Source organism: Coturnix japonica, chromosome 21 (assembly GCF_001577835.2).
Source record: "Coturnix japonica isolate 7356 chromosome 21, Coturnix japonica 2.1, whole genome shotgun sequence".
Classification (NCBI taxonomy): Eukaryota; Metazoa; Chordata; class Aves; order Galliformes; family Phasianidae; genus Coturnix; species Coturnix japonica.
The window spans coordinates 3,667,285-3,689,399 of record NC_029536.1 but is presented as its reverse complement, the minus strand read 5'-3'; the positions used below and the strand labels follow the sequence as shown (position 1 = coordinate 3,689,399).

The 22,115-nt window shown below is 46.6% G+C and overlaps 1 protein-coding gene across 1 annotated transcript in view; it reads right to left on the bottom strand.

Annotated features, from left to right (window-relative positions):
- The window catches only part of SPEN (spen family transcriptional repressor), a 51,034-nt gene that overhangs the window by 28,070 nt on the left and 849 nt on the right, over nt 1-22,115 (bottom strand). The window contains 2 exon segments of the mRNA XM_015882263.2: nt 6,776-7,252; nt 10,549-10,869. Of these exon segments, the coding sequence (XP_015737749.1) occupies nt 6,776-7,252; nt 10,549-10,869 (798 nt within the window).

Sequence of the window (22,115 nt, the reverse complement as noted above, 5' to 3'; positions counted from 1 at the left end):
GATTTGGGGCCGTTTGGAAATGGTGAGCCCTCTCATATCAACAAACAGAATTGTTCTGCCGATGGGAAAGCTGAGCCAAGACACACAGCTGATAAACACTGCTGCTTCAGTAAAACTGGGAGCACGCAGAGCTTAATATAGCAATTCCATTTCTGACGGGTAACGCTGTGCAAGTTTGGTACTTCTAAAAATGGCCACCGTTGTCCCAGGGGCGAGAATGGCCAAAGCGACGTTATTGCTCAATAAGAAATAAGGATGTGTACTAAAGGTGGTTTGGAAACTATTCCTATTGCCCGACACCTCATTTAGCTCGTTAAAGAAGTGCCAACTACATCAAGGGCTGCCTGGTCTCCTGAGCTTCTTTATTTTACCCTGTTTTAAACCAACCACAGCAGCTGGAGCAGAGGGTGAGGGCTGCCCTCCTGCTAAAGGAAGGCCTGGGAAAACCATGTCGCTCCTGTGATTGCAGGAGATGCACGACAGAGAAGACGTGTGATGAGTTGTGTGCTGAGGATTAATCTGTCATTTGAAAATGCAAAGAACAGATGGATCTCTTGGCTCAGACTATATTTGGAAATGACTTCACTCGCTGCCCACGTGCAAATAAAAATAAAACTAAAAGTAGAATTTTCAGTGAGATTTCTCATGAATAGAAAACACTTTAGCCACAAAAATTGAAACAAAACAAAACACAGACTCTGGAACAGGTAAAGCGCTGTAGTATGGCATCATGTAGGAAAAACATGTCAATCTATTAATTAAGCAACCACAGAGTTATGCCAGACTGAAACATCCACAAACCAAACACAACATCACATGATGGAGCAGCCCTTGAGTTCCTCTCTGACACAACATCTGACAGCCCCCTACTGCAAACTCTGTCAGCAGTATTTGCTGTGATGCACTGATCAAACATCAGCATGGCTGGGAGCCCAGAGGGACACCCAGCACCTCCCTGTGACCATGTATTAAGAAGCAATCATGCTCCCCTTCCCCATAAAGCCCAGCACTGTGCCATCCCCACAGCAGGACCGTGAGGTGTGAGGACTTCCACACTTGTGGGGAAAATGCTGAAGAGCAGAAAAATACTAATGAAAAACACCACCCATGTGAACACCATTGGCCAGAGGGATTCCCATGCAGGCTGGCAGGCCCCACTGCTTGCTGTCCTGATGGGGAGCAGGAGTAGCAGGAGTTAAGCATCCCATCCACAACAAGCCACACTATATTAATTAAACTCCCTCCTTTTCTTTGCACGTGGCTTTAAAAAGACACGGGGAATATTAATATTAAAAAGCAAACTCAACAAAAACTAAGTCTGAGATCAGCATTAGATAGCATCTGTGTTCCTCCGTAACCACGAAACGAGCCGCTCCTCACCTCCCTCCTCAGAACAAACAACCAAGGGCAGACTTACAGCAGCACCAAAGCCCAGCAGTGCAGGGCATCCTCCTGGCTCTCACACTGGGCTGAACACCTCTCCGCATGCCTTAGGAAAATGAGGGGGGACAGAAAATGGGTACGAACCTGACAGCTTCCTTTCTTTGACTATTCATCCTTCACAATCCAGACAACAGGACACGCCAGGCAGTAAACAAACACGTTAGGGAGGGACTAACTTCCAAGCAGCTGGGTAAGCCTGCCATAATTTGAGGGTTTGAGGTCTTGCGGCACCTCTTACCAAACCAGGTGTCAGATGATACAAGGAGGTCAGAGCTGGAGCAGCCACAACAAGCAGGGCACTCTGCAGCTCCCCATGGCCGGGGACACCGGGCTGTATGGGCTGGGAAACAGGCAGAGAACAAAGCTGCTCTTTCACATGTTATCGCAGGGCGGGCCAGCAACGCCTTTGACTTTTGTACTTTCAAATGGAAGAGTGGTGATAAATCACGTGAGTGTCCTCTGGATGGGGTGGGTTTGTGCCTCAACTACTGACTCCTCAAGTGTTCCATGACTTTCTGCTATTTTAGTTGTGCCCAGGTATAAAAGCAACGAAGGTTTCTGGGCACTGGGAAAATACAAGAAATGAGACAGACCTGAAAACCACTTCCCTGTCACAGAAAGGATCCTCACAAGGTGCTCTTGCCACCATCCTCAGTTTCTAAGCATCTTCTAGCTAAAATAATCACCAGGAGCTACAAAAAGCAGCCGTGCACTGAGCTGAGGACATTCTGCAGAGAGAGATTTGAAAGGCTCCACGTTGCACTCCTGCAATCAGGAGCACTTGTGCTTGCAGGCAGACAGGCTGCTTGTTCCTAAACCCAGCACGGAGCAGGAAAGAAAGAACAGGTCTCCCTGCTCTTATCACCAGAACCTCACAAGAAGGAAGGACGCTCGGAGAAGCTTCACTTCTCCATGCTATCCACGCTACAAGGGTTAGTTTTGTTCTCCTACCACTTGAGCATTTAATAAATGGCAACATGAGGTTCTGCTTTTTATTCACACGCTATCTGTACAGCGTGTTTCTTTATTCTTCCCTTTGGAAACTCACCTTCTGCTTTGCTTTAAACAAAACAGGCAGTCATGCCTTTGGCATCTCAGAAATTCTGACTCCATCCCGGCCCACGCCAACTGCTTCCCACAGACTGATTTGCCACTCGGAACCACGCCGCGTTCCCTTCTGCAAGCAGCATTCCTGGCTGACTGCAAGGATCTCAGAGGCAGATCTAATCACTCACTAAGAAGCTTTCATGCTTTAAAACCCTGATGCCATCATTAGTGGTTTCGGCAGCAGCAAAGTCACAGGCAGACCACGCTGGATGCGTGGAAGTTAAGGGCAAGCCTAAGTGCATCAGTTACACGGCTAATTCAGTGGCTAAAGATCAAGGGAGGATAGTCAATCTTTTTTCAGTAAGGTTTATTTGCCATTAATCCTCACCTGGGTCACCTTAGTTTAAACACAGCATGTTCTGCCTACGTTGTTTTGAAGGTTAATGCCCAGGTCTCTCAAACAGAGCTGTGTCCCTTCAGTTCTATAAGGAAGGTACCACGATGCCTGCACTTGTGCTCCTGGCACAGCCAAAAACGCTCTCCTTGGGGACAAAAATACATCACCATATTTGCAAACTCGTCTTTAAGATGTGAAGTGACACCGTGTCTGTGCTTTAATGGCAATACGTCTGACTGAACACAGACGCCGGCTGGAGCTCTCCTTTGATCATCATAATGACTAGCATTTCTTCAGGAAACATTTAATACAGCCTTCCTTCTTTCCATTCATTCCCCCACGTGAATATTCATTAGAAATTATTAAACTGCACATTATTCCAAAGGTCTTTATGATGGGAATCCCCTCCCCCTGCCTTTCGGTGCCTGCCGTGCCATGGCTGTATCTGAGCATCCAGATGCTCCATCACGGAGCAGACAGCCAGCACTGCAGTGCTTCTCATCCCTTCCACTGCCACTCACATCCCAGGTCCATTTCCCTCCAAGACACCCAGCACCAGCTCTGCACAGCCATCACTATTGCTGTTTTGTTTTATCTTATTTTAGCTTTTTGATTTCTTTTCATTCTTCAGAGCATGGCAGCAAAAGGAGGAGGCTTCCTCCGTCCCTTAGCATCGCTGCTGAGGAGGAAGACGGGCAGCTTCAACTTCCCTGACCTCAGCTAATTCTTTCCTTCCCTCAGCCTACTCGAGATGATTAAGCAAAACACTTGGAAGGAAATCAAAGACTTCCAAACGCACTGAGAAGTGACCGTTCTGCTAAGGCACAGCCCCGGCATCAAGCCCCATCCACCAGCACAAGGCAGCCAGCCCTTCCCTGGCTGCAGAGCAGGAAATCCGCACTGCTGCGGTGTGCGTGGGATCTGAACTGCAGCGTGGAGCTCAGCAGGATGGAGCTGCCATGACAACCACAGGGGAAACGCTTTCTGTGCCATGTGGGTTCTTCCCACTGCTCCCAAAAAGCAGGGAAGGGAAAGCTGGCCTTGCAGACACCTCCAAACCTTCCTGCTCGGAGCAGGCTCACCTGAGGGCTGAGGTTCTTCTGCTTTCAGCATCCTCGACTTCACATTGGTTAAGCAAAGGCTGAGCTGATTGCAAGCTGCCCTCACAGCATTAGAAATAAAACTGCATAGGCATGTTCCTTTCTAAAGGGAACCTCGGGCTGCTGAGTGTAAACCTGAAGGCACAATCACACACACTGCTCACACATCCACGTGCTGGAAATCCCACACGGCTGCTTATCTTCTAAATGACTCCTCTGCAGTTCCCATTACAAATCCCCTACATGCATTTAAAGCACCGAAATCTAAACCTTGATGAAATAAAAGCTTTGTTCCTTTTTTCTTTTCCTTTTTTTAAACAATCTGCAGAGCTTCTTCCCTCCCATCACAGCCCAGGAAAACCGTCACCATTCCATAGAAATTGTATTTACTCTGCACAGCCCTCGGGAGAACACAGCACAAGGAATGCAGCCATGCCTTCAGCCTGGCCGCCCTCCTGCTCCTCCTTCCCAGCACACCCAGTTCCCATGGTGTTTCACACCCGCACTTCTCACAGTCCCACTGTTTGACCACAGTGCTTTCAGGGCGTGGGTGAGCGACCCACCTCTATGGGCAAACAAGGTGACAAAGTGCTGCCCAAGGCAAACAGAGCAGCTCGGTGTCAGAACGGAGCAGAGCAGAATGGAATAACATTGATTTCAATTGTTAAGTCGTCAGACCTACAGAAGCCATCCCATCCTGCTGCCTGCCATGCTCAGGGTGACACCTCACCAGGCATTCATGTATTTACATTGCCAAGCTCAATGTGTGCTGAGAACACATGAAGCCCACTTCATGACTTTCAAGGCCTTTGGGACTTAATGCACAGTTAAATGCTCATCTATCTACCCTCATGCTTACAGACTTGTAAAGCTCCTTTCTGATCCTCCAACATGAAAACTACCTTCAAGATTCTATTACTTGTTCTACTGAACTTGAATTTACTTCATTAGTAAGACTAAAAACGTTTGTTTCGTTTCCTTCCAGAGCATCACCTTATTTTCTGTTCCCAGAACTACATACAGACAAGAAAATGAAAGGCCCAAACAGCAGACAGCACTCATCACCAGATTGAATCTGAACACTTTGCTCCAGTATCTCAAACTCACACAGTATTTCCCCTAGTAGCAACCTAAAAGCCATGTTTTATAAATACTACAAGTTTCTTGGACTCCATTCTATCCACACTGTGAGCAAGGAGCACCAGAAAATAGGATTTTTCCGGCTGTAATGTAATCGGGCTGTTTTCAGTTCACCTCTTGTTTCTTAAGAGCTCTGAAGTTTGAAGGACCTGAATTTCTGCATCCATGAGGAAAAAACAGTACACAAGAGAATTCACTTCTGCTCACACCGCCCATCAAACCCTTCCAGTCCATATTTAAGCAAGAAAGACTCTATGGGAATAACTATTAGAGAATTACCAGTGGTAATATTCAATTCAAAGCAACAACCAATCGCTAAATATTTACCATACTGCCATATGTATTTATGTATTGCATATTTCAGTCTTTTTACAAAAGAACTGGTATGCAAAGGAAATGTTTCCAACCCTGGAACAGCACGGAACAGCCACAGGCACAGCAGCAACTTCTTCGCTTCCACACTTAGGGTGGATCTGCTCAGTTACCTATCTGAGACAGGCATTTCAAGCCCAATTTTCCAATTACTTAAAGAAATCCAGTGGGCAGCTCTACATTGTTTTTTCCCCTGTATGTGGTTAATGAAGCCACAGAAAGGACAGAATTGCAGAACCAAGGGCACATTCTTATCATATCAGGGAAATGCATCTGGATTTTTAACATTCCTCTAAGTCTACAATTTTTGCTGCAAGGAAACATAAGAAGAAATTGGAAAGGCAATACATTCATCTTCTAAATGTCAGTGGTAATAGGGAACAAAGGGGAAGCAGGCCAATAATATTCATCTTCAAAAACACCATAAAATTCACCCTGTATAATAAAGTAGCTGGGCCTTAAAATTAACTTACACCCTAACTTAAAAAAGGAAAATTATTAACCCATTCTTGAACCATGGAGAGAGCAGCAAGGGCTGCAGCAAGGCCCTGGCTCTGCACACTGTGTTGCACCCAGCTAGCACCTCTTGGACCCTGCATACATCCACCATGGCAAACAGTCAACACTAGCAACAGCACAGACCTCAGCTTTGTTTTGCACCAACTCAGCCTCTATCTTCCATGTCAGCTTACTTCTACATCAGTGAATAGCTGCCACCAAACACCTTCTGGTTCAGAGCCTCGCAACCCCGTACTGCGACTCACAAACTGCCACCAGCCTGCAGCACAAAGACAAGGCACCAGGAACACCGAGTTGGGCAGCAACGGCACATTACGTTGGGTGACGGCACATTGGGTTGGGTGGTGGGATGTTGGGTTGGGAGATCACACATTGAGTTGGGTTACGGCGCATTGGGTTGGGTGATGGCACACTCAGTTGTGTGGCAGCATGTTGTATTGTGAGATGGCACACTGAGTTGGGTTAAGGTGCACTGGGTTGGGAGATGGAATGTTGGGTTGGGTGGTGGCACACTGAGCTGGGTAAGGGCACATTGGGTTGGGTGATGGCACATTGGGTTGGGTGATGGCACACTGAGCTGGGTGATGGCACATTGGGTTGGGTGATGGCACACTGGGTTGGGTGGTGGCACACTGGGTTGGGTGGTGGCACACTGAGCTGGGTTACGGCGCACTGGGTTGGGTGATGGCATACTGAGTTGAGTTACGACGCATTGGATCAAGTGACACCGCGTCCAGCACAGCCACAAGCAGCCTACCTGTCACTGCTGGTACTGCTGCTGCTGCTGATGGAGTCACTGCTGGAAGATCGACTCCTGGAGCCGCTGCCGCTGGGGGAGCGCGTGGGCCTGGAGGCCTGGCTGGCCAGCCGCTGCGGGGACTGGGTCCGGGACTGGGACGAATGCGGCGAGCGGCTCCTGCTGTGCTGGTAATTCCGTTCTGGCCTTCTGCCTCGTACCTCCCGTGTAATATCATCCCTGTAGATATCCCTGTGTACCACACTGGGCAATGTAAACTGTTCCCGGGCCCTAGGTTCGTAACGGGGGTCGTGAGCATCAAAACGGTTTGGACTTCGACTCCGAGAAGTATAATAGAGCCCGTGTTGTAAAGTCCGCTCTCGAGGATCTCTATAGTAATCCTGATCGTAATGTCTTGTCCGATCAAATCCTCCCGTCCCCCGTTCATGGTGTCCATAGGCACTATGTTCATAAGCACGCTCCCTGTTATCTGAAGCCCTGCATTTAGGAGGAGGGAAAAATATTTAATCCATCAGCAAGGGGCAAGCACAACTAAAAGCAAATCATGCAAACATTCACTTCAGCACTGAATTTATTTTTGCGACTGCTTCTCTGCTAAAGAGCAATAACCTATCAAGCAAACATCGACAAACTTAAAACATTTTACTTAACTCCAAAGTTATATTCATATAAAATAAAGCTGAGCAATCACTTTGTTTTAATTACAGATCAGGCTTTCATGACCAGCATCTTGCCCGCAGAGGAAAAAATAAAGCTTTCTAATGCGGAATCCTCATGTATAATTGTTGGTTTGGGTCTGGTTTTGTTTGTTTGTTTCCTTTAAAATTCAGCAAAGACAGAAAAATGTAGTGAACCAACATTTTGTTTCCATTTTTGCTTAAAGAGCTCCAGACATTTGTCTTGACTTTGGTAACGACTGGAACTCGTGTCATTATCCCTCTGCACAAACAGCATCGCAAATTGGGCTGTAGCCATGAAAGCCTCAATGCAAAGCATGACCCAGAGGTAAGAAGCTGCTTTCAAAAGGGGCAGTATTACCCACACAAAAGCCCAGAAAATTAGGGGGTTTCCTCTTCTTGTTGTAAAATATTGCATTCTTTTAGAAGGTTTTTTTTTCTTTTAATTGGAGAGCTACACTCAGCTCCTGTTAAAGCTGCAGTCTCTAATTGATAACGTCAGAACAATTAAACTGCAATCATTCCTAACACCTAAAAAGATGCAGGACCCAAAACGTACTAAAAATCTACAGGAGGAGCATAAGTTAATTTTTCTACAGGTGTTTGTTTGTTGAGATTGTTGTTACTGCAATCACTGAATTAGAGCCCCTGCAAGCAGGCTACACTGAAGATCCATTTTGTTTCACTATTTGAAACGTTCTGCACCTCACTTAAAGAAAGCTCCAAGTTCTAAGAATGTTGGTGTGATGTCTCAAATAAAGCTACAGTAAAACTAACAGATACAGGAACATTATAAATAGCATTGCAGCCGAATTTAGACAAACACCAGCATGGGATGTCTAAATTACCTCTGCAAAATGGCAGATCAAGAACGATTACATCGAATGTTTAAAAAATACTTGCAAAATTCTAAATACGGCAGGAGGGCCAAAGTTAATTTAAAAATTTAATTATCCACCTTATGAAGGACATTTCAACCTTTTTCTCAGCCTTCTCAGAATCAATTATTAGTCACTTCAATGCCCTGAATCCTAATAACCCAATTCTTCCTTGCCCTTCCTCCTCCCCTCCTGCATCACGAGTCTGTCTCCCATTTTAAATGGCAGAACTATTCCAGATATCTTTTATAAACTCAAAATCAGATTTGAATCTTTTTTCATTAGCGTCTCAGGAAGCTTAATTCCTTCTGCACTGAATCACAGGATCCTTCATCCTCTGAATATATTCACCCTCTGTTGTTCAATTATAACTCATTTTCAGAGTTATTTTCAGAGCTCACTCACTTCTTGCCTGCATTTTTTTTTCCCCTCAAAAATTATATATAAAGACTCCCCAGCCGATGCAGGAGAAAATTTCATTAATGTATATACGTGCTTAAAATTCATTCTTGCCTTATCTCTCGCTGACAACAATAGCATCTCTAAAGACATTTCAGGGTCTAGCACAGAAACATGTGACTCTCTTTTCCCCCCTTTTGAAGGACCACGATCAACATTTTTATAAACGATTGCATTTAGCATCCTACAAAGTGTTAATCAGAGAAAGCTGATTTAATCAGGTAAGAGAAAAAGCAGTATTTTCTATCGGGTTACTGCTATAGCTGAGATAAAAGAACAAAGTCCTTCCATGAAAAGGACACAGAAGACAGACAGAGGAGCTAGCAGAGCTGAAAATCTAATGGCTACAGAGCTTTTCTGATTTATCTATTAGTACTAAGTGCTACTGGAGTTAGTGGAAAGAGAGGGTTTGACTTGGGTTAGGAGAGGGGCTAATATACACAGGGCAGGACATACCAACCTTTTTCAAGTGTGGAAACACGACCTATATTCCCAATTAAATCTAGGGAGAGAATTGTGAACATAACTTCCCCAATTTTGGCCCCTCTTACAGGGGTAATCCACCTTCTTAATGGGCAAGGGTGTCAAATGATATTTTGGATGAACCAACAAGAAAAAAAAATAAAAAATCTTATTGACAAGACAAAAAATAAAAAATTCCGCTGGAAGCAAGTAGTCCCAGACTGAAACCGTAACTCTGAAACCCCCAGACTTCTTTCTTGAGACAGAAGGCACTTAAATAGATCCATTATTTTAATTTCCAGCCCTACGTCTGAATCAAGCAGCTGGTAGTTGACCCAATGCACGAGGGCACTCATCGCTGTTGGCCAGCAGGCATCCTCGAGCCGCCTTGTAACCATCCAGCCCCGTCAGTTTTTGGTTGGTGTATCCACAAACTGATTGTTAGCGCCACGTCCTTAAAGCTAAAGTACGCTTAATGTGGAGCAACAAAGAGCTTTTAAGAGACTAGATAGTAATCCACTCCCCATGGCTACTGACGTCTTGACTGTATACCATCCAGTAAATTCAAGGCAGTAGTTCTCATCCCAGCATTTAAAAAAAAACTATAATTTCCAAAATTTAGTCATGTCCATCAGCACTTTTTTGCCAATACCATCAGAAAGAATAATCCCAATAGCTTGGAAATGATGTAGATCCAAAATGGAAACATCACAAGCTGCCTTCGGTCTTCTCCATCCAAGCGTTATTTCCATGGCTAAGTGTTGTTTGTAGAATCCAAGGGACTGCATCATTAAATTCTACTAGGAAATTTTTGGTGACAATCCAATTAACACATAAACTGCGTATAGTGAGAACTGAGAACTAGGCATCAAGCTTTCACAGAATTTTAGGTTCTAGTATTCCGAAGATACTCCATACAGAACTTCACCACATGTTGTAGTAAGATAACTCCATCTGGCAGTAGGGATACATCCGAATAAGGCCTTAATATTATCCAAGAAATGGAATCATTACTTCTAGAAAAGAGTAACTCCAACATCGATGCTGGCCAAAGGAAATCTTCCATCTTAAAACCACCTTATTTCAAGTGTAGATATCCAACCAGCTGCAGAAAACATCCTTTATGGATCCACCAGGTACCAGCCACTGGGATAGAAATCACTTCCGTTTCCAACCCAAAATAGGAAGCATAGATAATTCCCAAAATTTTAAATCCATCTGGGGGCCCTATATATGAGTTTGTGTTTCTCACCATATCAAATACAAAATACCTGCCTAGAGAAACCTTGGAACTTACCCATCAAGTCTCCGCTCATAACGTCCTTCCCGTGCATGAAGCGATGGTGGGGGGCCATAAGTGGGCCCCCCCCCACCTCCTCTGAACCCAGAAACCTCTCTACTACGAGATGCTATGGAAACTGTATCATCCAATCCCCGAGCAGCACTGGGAATGGTTCCTGGTTCATTATAATCCGTCCGTAGGTCTCTATCACCCATTTTGTTGACAGAGTTGTGCGCCTTCTGCGCACTTTTGATGTCCACAAAATCCACAAACGCTGCCACTCCGCCTTCCGACCCCCTCTTAGGGAGTATTTTGACGCTTTCGACACGTCCATATCTGGAAGAAAAGCAAAGCAAAGCAAAAATATTAATGCAAGGAGAAAAAGACCATATTTAATAATATTACCAAGTGAAAACTCAACATCGGTTTCAAACAATTTGCATGAGAAAACCCATCCCAAAATACATCAGAAGCCAGAGGAGACGTCTTCAAAAAGGGAAATAAAGGTACATAAACCTTCCAGAATAATTCCAACCCCCCCAATTCACTTAGCATACCACAAGGTCTCTGTTTTTATAATAACAGAGCAGCAGCAGCCAAAGAAATAGAAAGGTATTTGCAATTAGAGCAGCCCTTCTCATTTGTAATCTGACGAGCAAGACATAATTAAACCAAAACTGTGTCACAACAAGTAAAAATAAAGACATCTCAGAAATCTTCTTAAGAAAAAATGACCTTGACACAGCCGTTCCACTACTCTGATCTATATTTAATCCATTCAGCACTAAAGCAAGTCTTCATTCTCATCCCTGCTGCCGATCTCCAGCCCACTTATCCAGGACACCCCATGGGACACGCTCGCTGCCTGCCCTACATACATGGATAGAACACGACCGTGAAAAAAACAACCACCAAAAAACACATTTTTGCACACAAGAAAACTCGATGGAATAAGGCTTTCTAATGCTCGCATACATGGCAAAAAGGATAAATTAGAAAGGATGAACACAGCTGAGAACTGCACATAGCATTCAGGTCACTCTAAGGCAGCCAGAGGGGTCAGCAGAGCAGGTAAGGGCTTTTAACTTTGATGTTAATCAGTGACAAAAAGGGACAAAACCTTATTTTGGGACGTACTGGCAAAGTGGGGATAAATGAACAAAAAGAAATAATGAAGTATTAGCAAAACGAACCAAGAATTATTGCCAAATTCTTCTATTCCCAAAGGCAGCACGATGCTGAACAGATGTAAACCGATCTTAAGACAAGAAAAGCTGTTTTCAGCTGTGTGTGCACAAATAAAGGCCAACACGACTGTCTGTCTGAGGAGCAAGAGCTGCCGGAGCCCACATCTGGTTTGTGCATGGCTTTCAGTGCACCTTAAGATTTCATCATTGTTACTGGATGACTAATTCGTAAACATGATCTGAAAACCTGCCTCACCAACTGCTGGCTCCACGTTCCAACCCGGCCCACTGAGCTTTGTGTATCATCTGTTTCAGATTTCACTCTTTATTTTTCTCTATTTTCTCCCCCTCCAAATACGGCACAGTGGTCATTAAGGAATATGTGCACAAACAAGAGCATCTTTCAAGTGAATGAAAAAGCTCCTTGTTAGCCATAAAAAGGCAAGGGCGCGTATGGCACGCATTTGTGCCTGGACATTGCCCAGGACACAGCCCTTGTGCTCATTCCCAGGGGAGCTTTCAAACCTGTGACACCAAACTGCAGTGCTGGTTGTGTTTGATTCTAACAAGAGCTGCAAGGAGCAAATAATGGTGATGCAATAAGGAGACTTCCCCAGGTCCGTGCTCTTCTGGAGCTGGGTGAGGTTACTGTAATCTGAAGGTTGGAAATAACAAAAGCATGGGTAATAAAATTTGTACAAGGGGGGGGGGGGAAATGAGCCTAATTAGGTGTGGGATTGAGCAACAGGAATAGAAGGAGGGGGAAGGACAACAGGAAAGAGCCTATTTGAAAAATGAGCCTGACTGCCATGAATGGACACAACAAAAATCTAACCAGTAACTGGGGATGTTATCTGGTGTCACTAAAGAGCCCTCCACATGCATTTCAGTGCCAGCTCCCTTCAGACAGGAGAAGAAAGCTGTCGGAGAGCTGGAACTCTGCTTTCGATCGAGCTGCACTCCCGAATGCTGCAGCTACAGAGCTGACTGGTTCCAACACGCACCGTGCTGCGCTCACTGTTTACACATTCAGTTTCTGGCAACATTAGTCCGTACTTTGTCTGCAATCTTCAGCAAGGAAAAAAAACCTTCAGCGTCTTAATATTCCTCAAAAAACCTGCAATCCTCATTGACCTTTCTGGCTGCAATCAGCAGAGCCTGCTTAATATGAAGCGCTGCCTGCCAGTGACATCAGAAATAAGCTCAGACTGTTCCCACTCAGCAGCCTGATCATTCTTTTCTTTCTCAATTCTACAATCGTAGCACGTTTGTGTTATTGTAACACACACACACACACACCTCGACTATCCAGAATAGCACTAAAACCTTCAGCTATTCCAATCGACGCTGCCCGGAACGCACAAAAAAGCAGAACATGAGCATCATGTGCTCCCTGTGTACCAACAGAACCCGACGGCGAATGCACAGCGCTGGTAGGCAGAGCTCAGGTTTCAGAGCGAGGAAGTGTGCTTTGGCTGACGGCTATTTAGGGAAAAGATTAAAAAGAAAATGAATGATGGAAAACGAAGGACAGAGCATGATTTTTTACTAAATAAAATATGAGTGGGGGAGGCTGGTCCTGGATTCTGCTGCAGCCACAGCCCTCAATCACCTCGCCTGGCGACATGCAGTAATCCAGACGCACGGATCTATGCCGTCCTGCGCCGTGTCCTTGATGAGCCCCTGGGATAATCTGTGACAATCGCCTTTGCTGCAAGGCAGGGAGGCAGCAGGGGAGGAAAGCGAGAGGCAGAGAGGCCAAAGGAGCCCCGCAGGGTCTGTGCCCTGTGCCTGCAATGCTCTGCATCCCAGCCCCGGGGGAGAGGAGAGCCGCAGTGCCGCATGGCGAGGCTGGCGGATGCTGCAGCGAGCGGCGCTGGGGAGCCAAGATGGAGGCGAAGGGCGAGCGTAACCTCGGTGTGGGTCTGAGCGCTGGGGACAGGGGGTGAAGGGGAGCGGGGAGAGAAGCTCCCACCCACTGAACCCCACCTGCCAGTAGAGCTGGGTGAAAACAAAGAGGCTGAGCCACGAATCCAGAGCCCGAGGAATGCCAGGCACGGTGCCTCCTCACCATGGAACACAAGGCAGTTAATCATTAGCTCTGCACTGAATGAAGTCATGTTTCCAGAGGGGTTTACAGTTCAGCTGAATCCCAGCCGGGGCGCAGAGCTGTTATGTCAGCAAGCCCCTCCACCAGCACACAGCTGTAGCACGCTATAAACAGATCTGGAGGCCCTTTCAGAAAACAAAAGTTGCCGGCTAATCATCGCTTCAACAAAGCCACGCTAATCCAGCTCGTCAAACAACATGAATTTGCCATTTCAACATTATCAGTTTATTCTCTGCAGATCAAAGCACCCCTATCCTCAGCGCTGGGATGTCCCTGGGCTCCAGCCCTCCCTGCTCCATGCCCCAGCCTGTCCATAGGCACTAGAGCCTTGTGCAGCCTCTGCCCTCCTCCAGCACAGGGACAGTGCTGACCAGTAAATATTTAATAAGCAAATGTTACTGCTCAGCTGCATTAGTTTATAACCTGATCAGGATCTTTACAAACTGATAAACACCATAAGAAATCAGAGGAGCGATCACTTTTTTAATCCCTTTTCCCCCCAAGCTCATACAACCCCCACAGTCACGCTATGGGTCAGCAGCATCCCAACCCACAGAGCATCACCTTCCTTCTGGTAGCACAATGCTGCACAACAAGTCCTACCGCATGCCAGGCATTGCGAGATCAAAACCAACACACAACTTTTAGTGCCGGTTTCTGCACCGCTCATGAAGAGCAACATCTGATAGACGTACAGCTACTACCAGCTTCAGAGGGCTCGGAGACAAGCTACCCCCACTGTAGAACCCTGCATTCCCATGGAGATCCCTGCTGGGTTTTTTGCTGGTTCTCATTCCACCATTGCTCATCCCTAGGATGCTGCTCAGGTCATGCTTTGGGCAGAGGACCAGGTCTGAACCTGATAAATCTTAAATGCCTCCAGAGATGAGACAACAGAAGACTTGAGAGCTTACAAATAGAGGACACAAACCAAATGAACTCAAAGCACAGATTGCATGGCTGGGTTTGGGTCCTTCCATGAGAACTAACCTATAGCAGAAAGCACACCCATAGGCAGTCCATGAATGTGTGTGTGTGCAGGGCTGGGATGAAAATAACGTGTGTTAATTGAAACATAATCTCAATAGGGAGCAAGATGAATTCCACAGTGCTGGGAAACTAGGCTTAAAATGAACAAGTGCGTGCAAGGAACTGTCACCTGATGAGCCACAGCCATCCATCTCTGTACAGCTGTCACTCAAAGCCTGTCAAACAGAACCCAAAGTGCCCACTGATAAACATGGGGATGTGCTCACAGCCACACACAGGAACCCAATGGCTCCAAACAGCTCGTCCCAGCACCCAGCAGGAGCGAGGGTACCAGCATTGAGGCTGCGAGTGCTGCATGGAGTATTACCAGCAGCCTTCAGAGTTGCAGTGGATGATGTTGGCTCTCCTTATCTCCAGCTGCTACAGCACGTTAAAGATGGCTAAAAATAAAAGAACTCCAATGCTTCTCCAATTCCCCCTTTCTCGGCACAAAATCCTATGAGGATAAGTCATCACAATCAGGACGATCACAGGTAGGAGCGCTTGTCAGAGAGCAGTAAATCCACGTGATGTGAGCTTTCAAAGCCTTTGCTTTCGCAAAGCCATGCAAATAAAAGCTCATCTCACAAGGAGCGCTGCCTTTCAAACCGTAGGGCAAACCGAGCTTGTGACAGCAGTGAGTCAGAAATGCCCTCATTACCGAGCTCCCACACTTTTCTAGATTGCAATCTTAGATGCTTTAAAGCCTGCTTAGAGATCTTTATCAGTTCCGTAACCTTTGGGGGGGGGAGGAGGGAGAGGGAATACTCATTATTCAGGGCATTCTGTCCAGCACTGTTCATAGTAACCAAAAAGTTTAAACAATTCACAAAAATCTGGAGCAAATTTCAGCTATCTCAGTACTACATTGGGTAAAGCAGCACCAATGCAGTTCAATAGCATGGGGTTCTTGCTCACAGCCACCAGAAAACAGACAGTAGCTCTGTCATTAAGGAACCTTTACCAGGTACCCATAGCAGGGCTTACTGGTCTATCCGTGTTCTTATTATTAAGGAAAAGAAAGCGGCTTTGTGAGCAGAAATAATGAAGACTCATTTCTTATGGATGCATGTCTTGAGGTCGAATTCCCCGGCGTCCAATAAACACCAGTTCCCACTGCAGCTTTTCCCACGGTTAGGAACACCTCTCTCCCGTGTGGATTCTTTAATGTCTAATAAGGGTTGCGCTCACGCTGCAGCTCTTCTCTCCATGGGGCCGCTAATCAGGCCCCTCTTCCTCTATTGCAACTGCTCCTTTCCATTACACTCACAGGGATGGTGCGTTGCTGAGGCTGGGAGCACCCCCTGCACACTCCAGTTCAGCTCCACAGACACACAGCCACCAACTTCCATCCCCAGGACATTTTCCTTCCATCTTAAAGCAAAATCTGCAGGTTTTCTTCAAAAATACTGCTGGTGATATGCTACATTAAGTGCTTTCTGAATGGGAATTGCTCGAGCCTTGCTTTGAGTGAAAGCTTTTAGGATTTGTTTGATCTGATTTTAAGTATGTACTTGCATCGCAACTGTGGGGGAATCTCACCATTAATCGTTTTCCATTCTTACATCAAAGGGTAAATCCCCACCTCAGCTCTGCTTCTCCAAGCCCTGCTTTGCATGCGTTCAGCAGCAGATGGAGGAAAATGCAGAGTCATAACATTACGGTCTCCCTGCCATGCTGTAAAGTACTTTAAATATGTATCATCTTCAGGCTTAACGAGTCCCTGTGATCACTGGCTCGAACCTCCCTAAAGAAACAAACTCCATAACCTGCCTTCTCACAAGCTTTGGTTCATTTTCCAGGAAACAGTGATCCAGAACGAGCTGAAACCGTTTTTATTTTCTAAACAAAGCAAAGCTTCTGTGTTCTGTGTTGCTGGCACTCCCAGCAAGTTGGTTTAGAGAAGACCAAAGCTTCATTTTGTTTTTGATTACAACGAGGCCAGTGTGAGCATCGTGGCCATCTACATGTGCATTCAGCTGGCTTTCCAAGAGCAGCATCTCACGTGTGCAACCACCAAGTCCTACTTCAGCTTTGGTTCTGTATACAAGGGAGATAGTTACCCGTTCTGAGCATTTATTCTTCTCACAACCAGGATACGGATGAGGCCGGAAGACTTCTTCCTCCAGCAATGACTACTTTAAACATACAGCTTGGCCATTTATCTTTCTTATTTTGCCCTACTGACTGTTATGGGTCACCCGCAGCTGTCACAGAGAGCCTGAAATGGGAACGCTGAAATAAGGCTCTGTGTGCTTTTTGGCAGCCAGCACCACAAATGGGGACAGGAGGCATTCAGGCCCACGGCAGCAGCAGATGGACCCTGGCTCAGGGCTCTGCGCTGTGCAGAAGCAGTGTGCATCCTTCTAAGGGTTTCCGCAGCGCACAGGGGACGCTGAGGATGGGGAGAAGGTATTCCTAACAAAGCCCATGGACTGAGAACATCAGCTATGGTTTCTACCTGGAGCCAAACTGATTCACTGCTTATTAAAAAGAAGTTACAGTCTGGCAGCTTTCTATTAGAGTGAGCTCCAAACCAGCTTTGATCACGTACCCAATCGCATCTGCACAAATAGTGCGGTGTGAACCCAGCTCTGATTTCCTGCAGCATCAGAGAACAACAAAAGGCACGTTAAGCCTTTGTACGTGGACAGGAGGGTATCCAAGAAGAACACGTAAGCAGTTCAACAGCATCTATCTGCAGGGCATCTCATCCACGGTGCTGAGCACTGCGACCATCCATCTGCGCCGCTTCCAGGGAGTCTCGTGTTTATCACTGCTCAGCTTTGTGAGATCAGACACTTCCAGTGCATTTCCATTCGATTCGGACGTGCAGGCTACAGATCTAAGCATAGCAAAAAAAGCGCTTTCAATTTTAAGTTGTTAAGCTTAATTAGAAAGAGGAAGAGAATGGAAGCAAAAAGGCTCCCTTTTGTTCTTAAAAGATGCTTGGGTTTTCAAACAGAAACCAGCCGCCGAGATAGGCCATTGCTCTTCTCATTATTAGTTTGTCTGAGCAGAAAATTTATGCTCCTTTCACATCCCAATTCTGCATTATCACCCAAATCACCATGAATATCTGGACCTCAGACAACGCATGAATATACAAAACTGAGCACAGAGCCAGCACCACGCAGGGCTGCAGGGTGCTCATCCAAAAACCTGCCCTGAGACGTGTGTTGTTTCAACTGAACTCACAGACACTGCCTCAACCATCAATCTGCACTGCTAACAGACCAGACTGCAGCAATCCCTGGAATATACTGTGGTGTGTTTATGAAAAGTATGAGACTACGTTTAATCTTTTATTAAAGGATGTTATCTTTACACTACAGAATTCTACAGATTGCATGTGATGATTACACAGTGTCAGCAGGTCAAACAATAACTATGGAAATGCAGAAGCCAAAGCACTCGCTGTGTTTTACTCGTTCCATACAAGTCGTCATCGCGTCTTAAAATATGACTGTAGCTGAGCACTGGAGATGGGTTTTCAGGCTTAAGGAGCCCAGAGCTGACGTTACTCAGCCACAGCAGGAGTGCTGGGCAGCCAGAGAGACAAAGCAACCCTGGCACATCAGGTGGAAACCTGCAAAAACAGCTTTTGTCCCATTCCCATTCATTGCTCAAACCACCTTTCTAACACTGAGGACTCACATGAAGGTAAGCCACCAATGTTGGTTGTTCTCTGCCAGTTCCCATCTTCACGCTCATATTCTACCCACTAGACTCAAAATCTTACTATGAACAGTAATTGTATTTTCTAGTTTGTTCCTTAGTTCACTGTTTAAGAATGTTTGCCTTTCCAGACTTTGGTTTCGGGGCATTCACAGACCTCAGCAAATTCACTCAACATAATAAAAACCACATACAGCGTATCTCACAAGCGCTTATTTTTGGTAGCCACCAAAATCAGAACTCACCCACCCCAGAAGCAACTTAACTACTTACAGCAGCACCAGCAGCTCCCAAAACACCAGCCAAGAGGGACAACCCTCGGTTTTGTTTCCCATCAAATCACCAAGGTTGGAAAAGACTTCCAAGATCATCCAGTCCAACCACCCACCTACCACCAATATTTCCTCACTAAACCATATCACAGCCTCCAAACCTTTCCTGAACACCTCCAAGGATGGTGACTCAATCACCCTCCTGGCCAAGCCAGTCCCGGCATTTGCATCTATGATTTGCTCCATAACCTTCCCTGGTACCGAGGTCAGGCTGACAGGCCTGTAGTTCCTCAAATCCTCTTTATGACCCTTCTTGTAGATGGGAGTCATGCTGGCAAACCTCTGGGGCCTCTCCAGTTAACCAGGAACAATGACAGAAGGTGGAAAGCAGCCTGGCTACCACCGCCTCCCTCAGCACCCTCGGGTGGATCCTACAAGGACCCGTAACCATCCAGGTAGACCTGAATCATGGGGTCCTCCTGCAGCTAGAGCAGCAAAACAAAGCTCAAGGCTCATATCTTGGCTCACCGACATGCCCCAGAACTGCAGGCTGCCCTCTGCTCAAATGGATATTGACTTCCTTTCCCATCAAACACCGGCTGGTGCTGCTGGGCCCTCAGCAAACACAAGGACCTAATTTTGGACACACCTTAAGACTACATAAGGTCATCCGCCGGAGGACTTGGCACAACTTGCTGTCCTATGAAAAGCACCAGGGAAAAAAAAACCAACAGTCAACAAGACTATCAAGAACAGCTCTGGGCCTTTTCAGTCCCATTTTAGCTTGATGAATGGGTTTAATATCTACGTGTGCCTCACAAGGGCTGTTAAGTTCTCCATCCACCAGTCTGCTCTCAGCTCACAGGGTTCCACACAGATCCCAATGCTTCCACCAACCCATGCAGCCACAACCATCAGGCTACAACAGCATCTCCTGTATGCGTACAACAGTCTCATTTTGCTCATAGGTGGCAGCGACAAGCGAGCAGCAATCCATCTGAAAGGGCATTAGGATTACTGCAGTGCTGTACCAAGGGAATTTAGAGCAATTACAAGCAACACCAAAAGCCAGCAAAAACTCCAGAGCGGTAATTCAGCGATAACAGAAGCTGCTTTCCTCACATCACAAATGAAAGCAGCCAGGACCTCTGAAGGGACCTCGGGGAACAAACAATGCTGGGGAGGCTCAGCAGGCAGCACAACTTCGTAACCAAGTGACCCATCCTCTTATCTTTCAAGCACGGCCCAGGGTACAGAAACTCATAACAGAAGCTTAGTCCAAATCTGCGCTGTGAGCAGCTCTTCATTAAGTTTCTTTGCAGTAATTACAGGCATCTCCCTGGCCAGCATGGCGTCACCAAGCTGCCACCTCACCCCAGTGTGTGCAAAGCACCGAGGCACCACACTTACATTCCTCCAAACCAACAGCTCTTACTCAAAGGGTTGATCAAACACAGCTCAACCAGGCCTTGGTGCTGCCCGGTACTCCAGGCCCTCAGCAAAGCACCTTCCCTCCAAAGGCTCTGAGCCAACAGGCCAACATCTGTGCTAAGAAACACTGTCACCTAAAGCTGATATAGAAAAAAGCCAGAAATGGGGCATTCTGTATCCATACCTCATCCTCATCCCCAGCTAAATATCACAACCCAACAGAGATCTCTACATGCAGAGCTGATTTAGGATAACTACCAACATTTGCATCTCAGGTGATACCCAACAACCATCACTAGGTGATAAGTACTAAAAGCTTGGGAACAACCTGCAGCAGGGATCCCACAGCTCTGCCCTATGCATCCACCTATGCATCCTATGACCACCCTTCTCAGCACTGCCCAGGGCAGGAGGTGCTCCCAGGCCGTGTCCTCATCCCCAGCCACAACACTGTAAACTGACCGACTGCTGCTCGGAAGCCACTGAAACACACGCTCCCCATTATGGCCAGATTTTGCTGCTCGGAGCAGCACTGACAACACAACCCGCTGTGCAGAAGGCAGCCTGAATGCCTCAGAGCACAGATCAGGGTGGTGTGGGGCCGGACAAAGCCCTTTGCTTTACCAGAAGCAAACACTACCAGCTCTTTATCTGTTCCAAGACAGCTCCAATGTGCAGCGTAATCGCAATAGTTCTGCCTGCTCCTGAAATCCGAGGTGTCTCGCAGTCCCGGTTGCCACTCTGAATGTCTTAATACTCCCACAGAAGGCACCGTGGCATACCGAAGTCACATGGCTTGCAATTAAGAGGCTTTTACTCCTCTCACCCTTTAAAACAGCAATAAAAGGACAAAGCCGGGTTCTTCCAGATTAACAGGGAGAAAACACAGGGAAAGAAACTACACAACTAATGCTGGGGACAATCAGCTGTGTTGTTGTGCAGGCTGCAGAGCATGTTTCAGTGATAGTGAATGACTTTTCCTGCTAGTTAAGGCAATATTAGTTGGGGGGACCCAAAGTGATTGCTGCCACTGCTTCTCTTCACTCCAACGCTGGGTTGGGGTTTGCTGTGTCTCAACGGATCCCTGCTATGTCACCCATTGCTTTAGTGTTCAGGGACAGCCTTAGGAACTCAATGAAAGAAGATACACAGCCTTAGAATGAAGCCTTTCAGCAGGGAGCACTGCCCGTGAGAACAAAACAAAAGCCTGGATTTCAGTTTGTTACAATACAAAATCCCTTTTCTTAACCCCTTTGACTATCAAGACCAGAAAAACAAAAAAGAGACGTATTCACTCCCACAAAACACCTTTTTCACCTGAATTCCTTCTCTTATAAAAGAACAAAATGAATCCAAAGATGGCAAAGCCAAGCAAGGTTCCCAGATTAACCAGGGAACGGGATGAGAGCAGGAAGGAGGAGAAACCAAACAGACACGGAGCACATGGATTGAAGTTGCAGGAGACACCCCCGGCTTCTGCTCCCCAAACACAGCGCCCCAAAGGTGAGCAGCACAGCCAGACAAGGGGGAAGGGTGGGAACAGCGCTGTGCCCATAGCACGGCTCACATTCCCAGCTCTGTATCACTGCTGCTCCCTGCTTCCACGTCGTGGCCGTCAGCACACAAAGAGCCCGGCTGCTTTGTGTGGCCGTACCTGCGCTGCCCGCTACCTGCCGTTCAGTGCAGCCGGTTGTACTGAGTGTATTTCAGCCCCGTGTTTCCTCGTTGGAACGTCAGCCTCCCTCCAACGAAACGTTTATCTTTGGAAAACCGTGGAGCGATGATGGGAATGGAGGGCTCTGCCTGGCAGCAAAGCTCCTCCTGCAGCCACCAATGGAAACACGCAGAGGTAAAAACAACCAAAAAAAAAAAAAA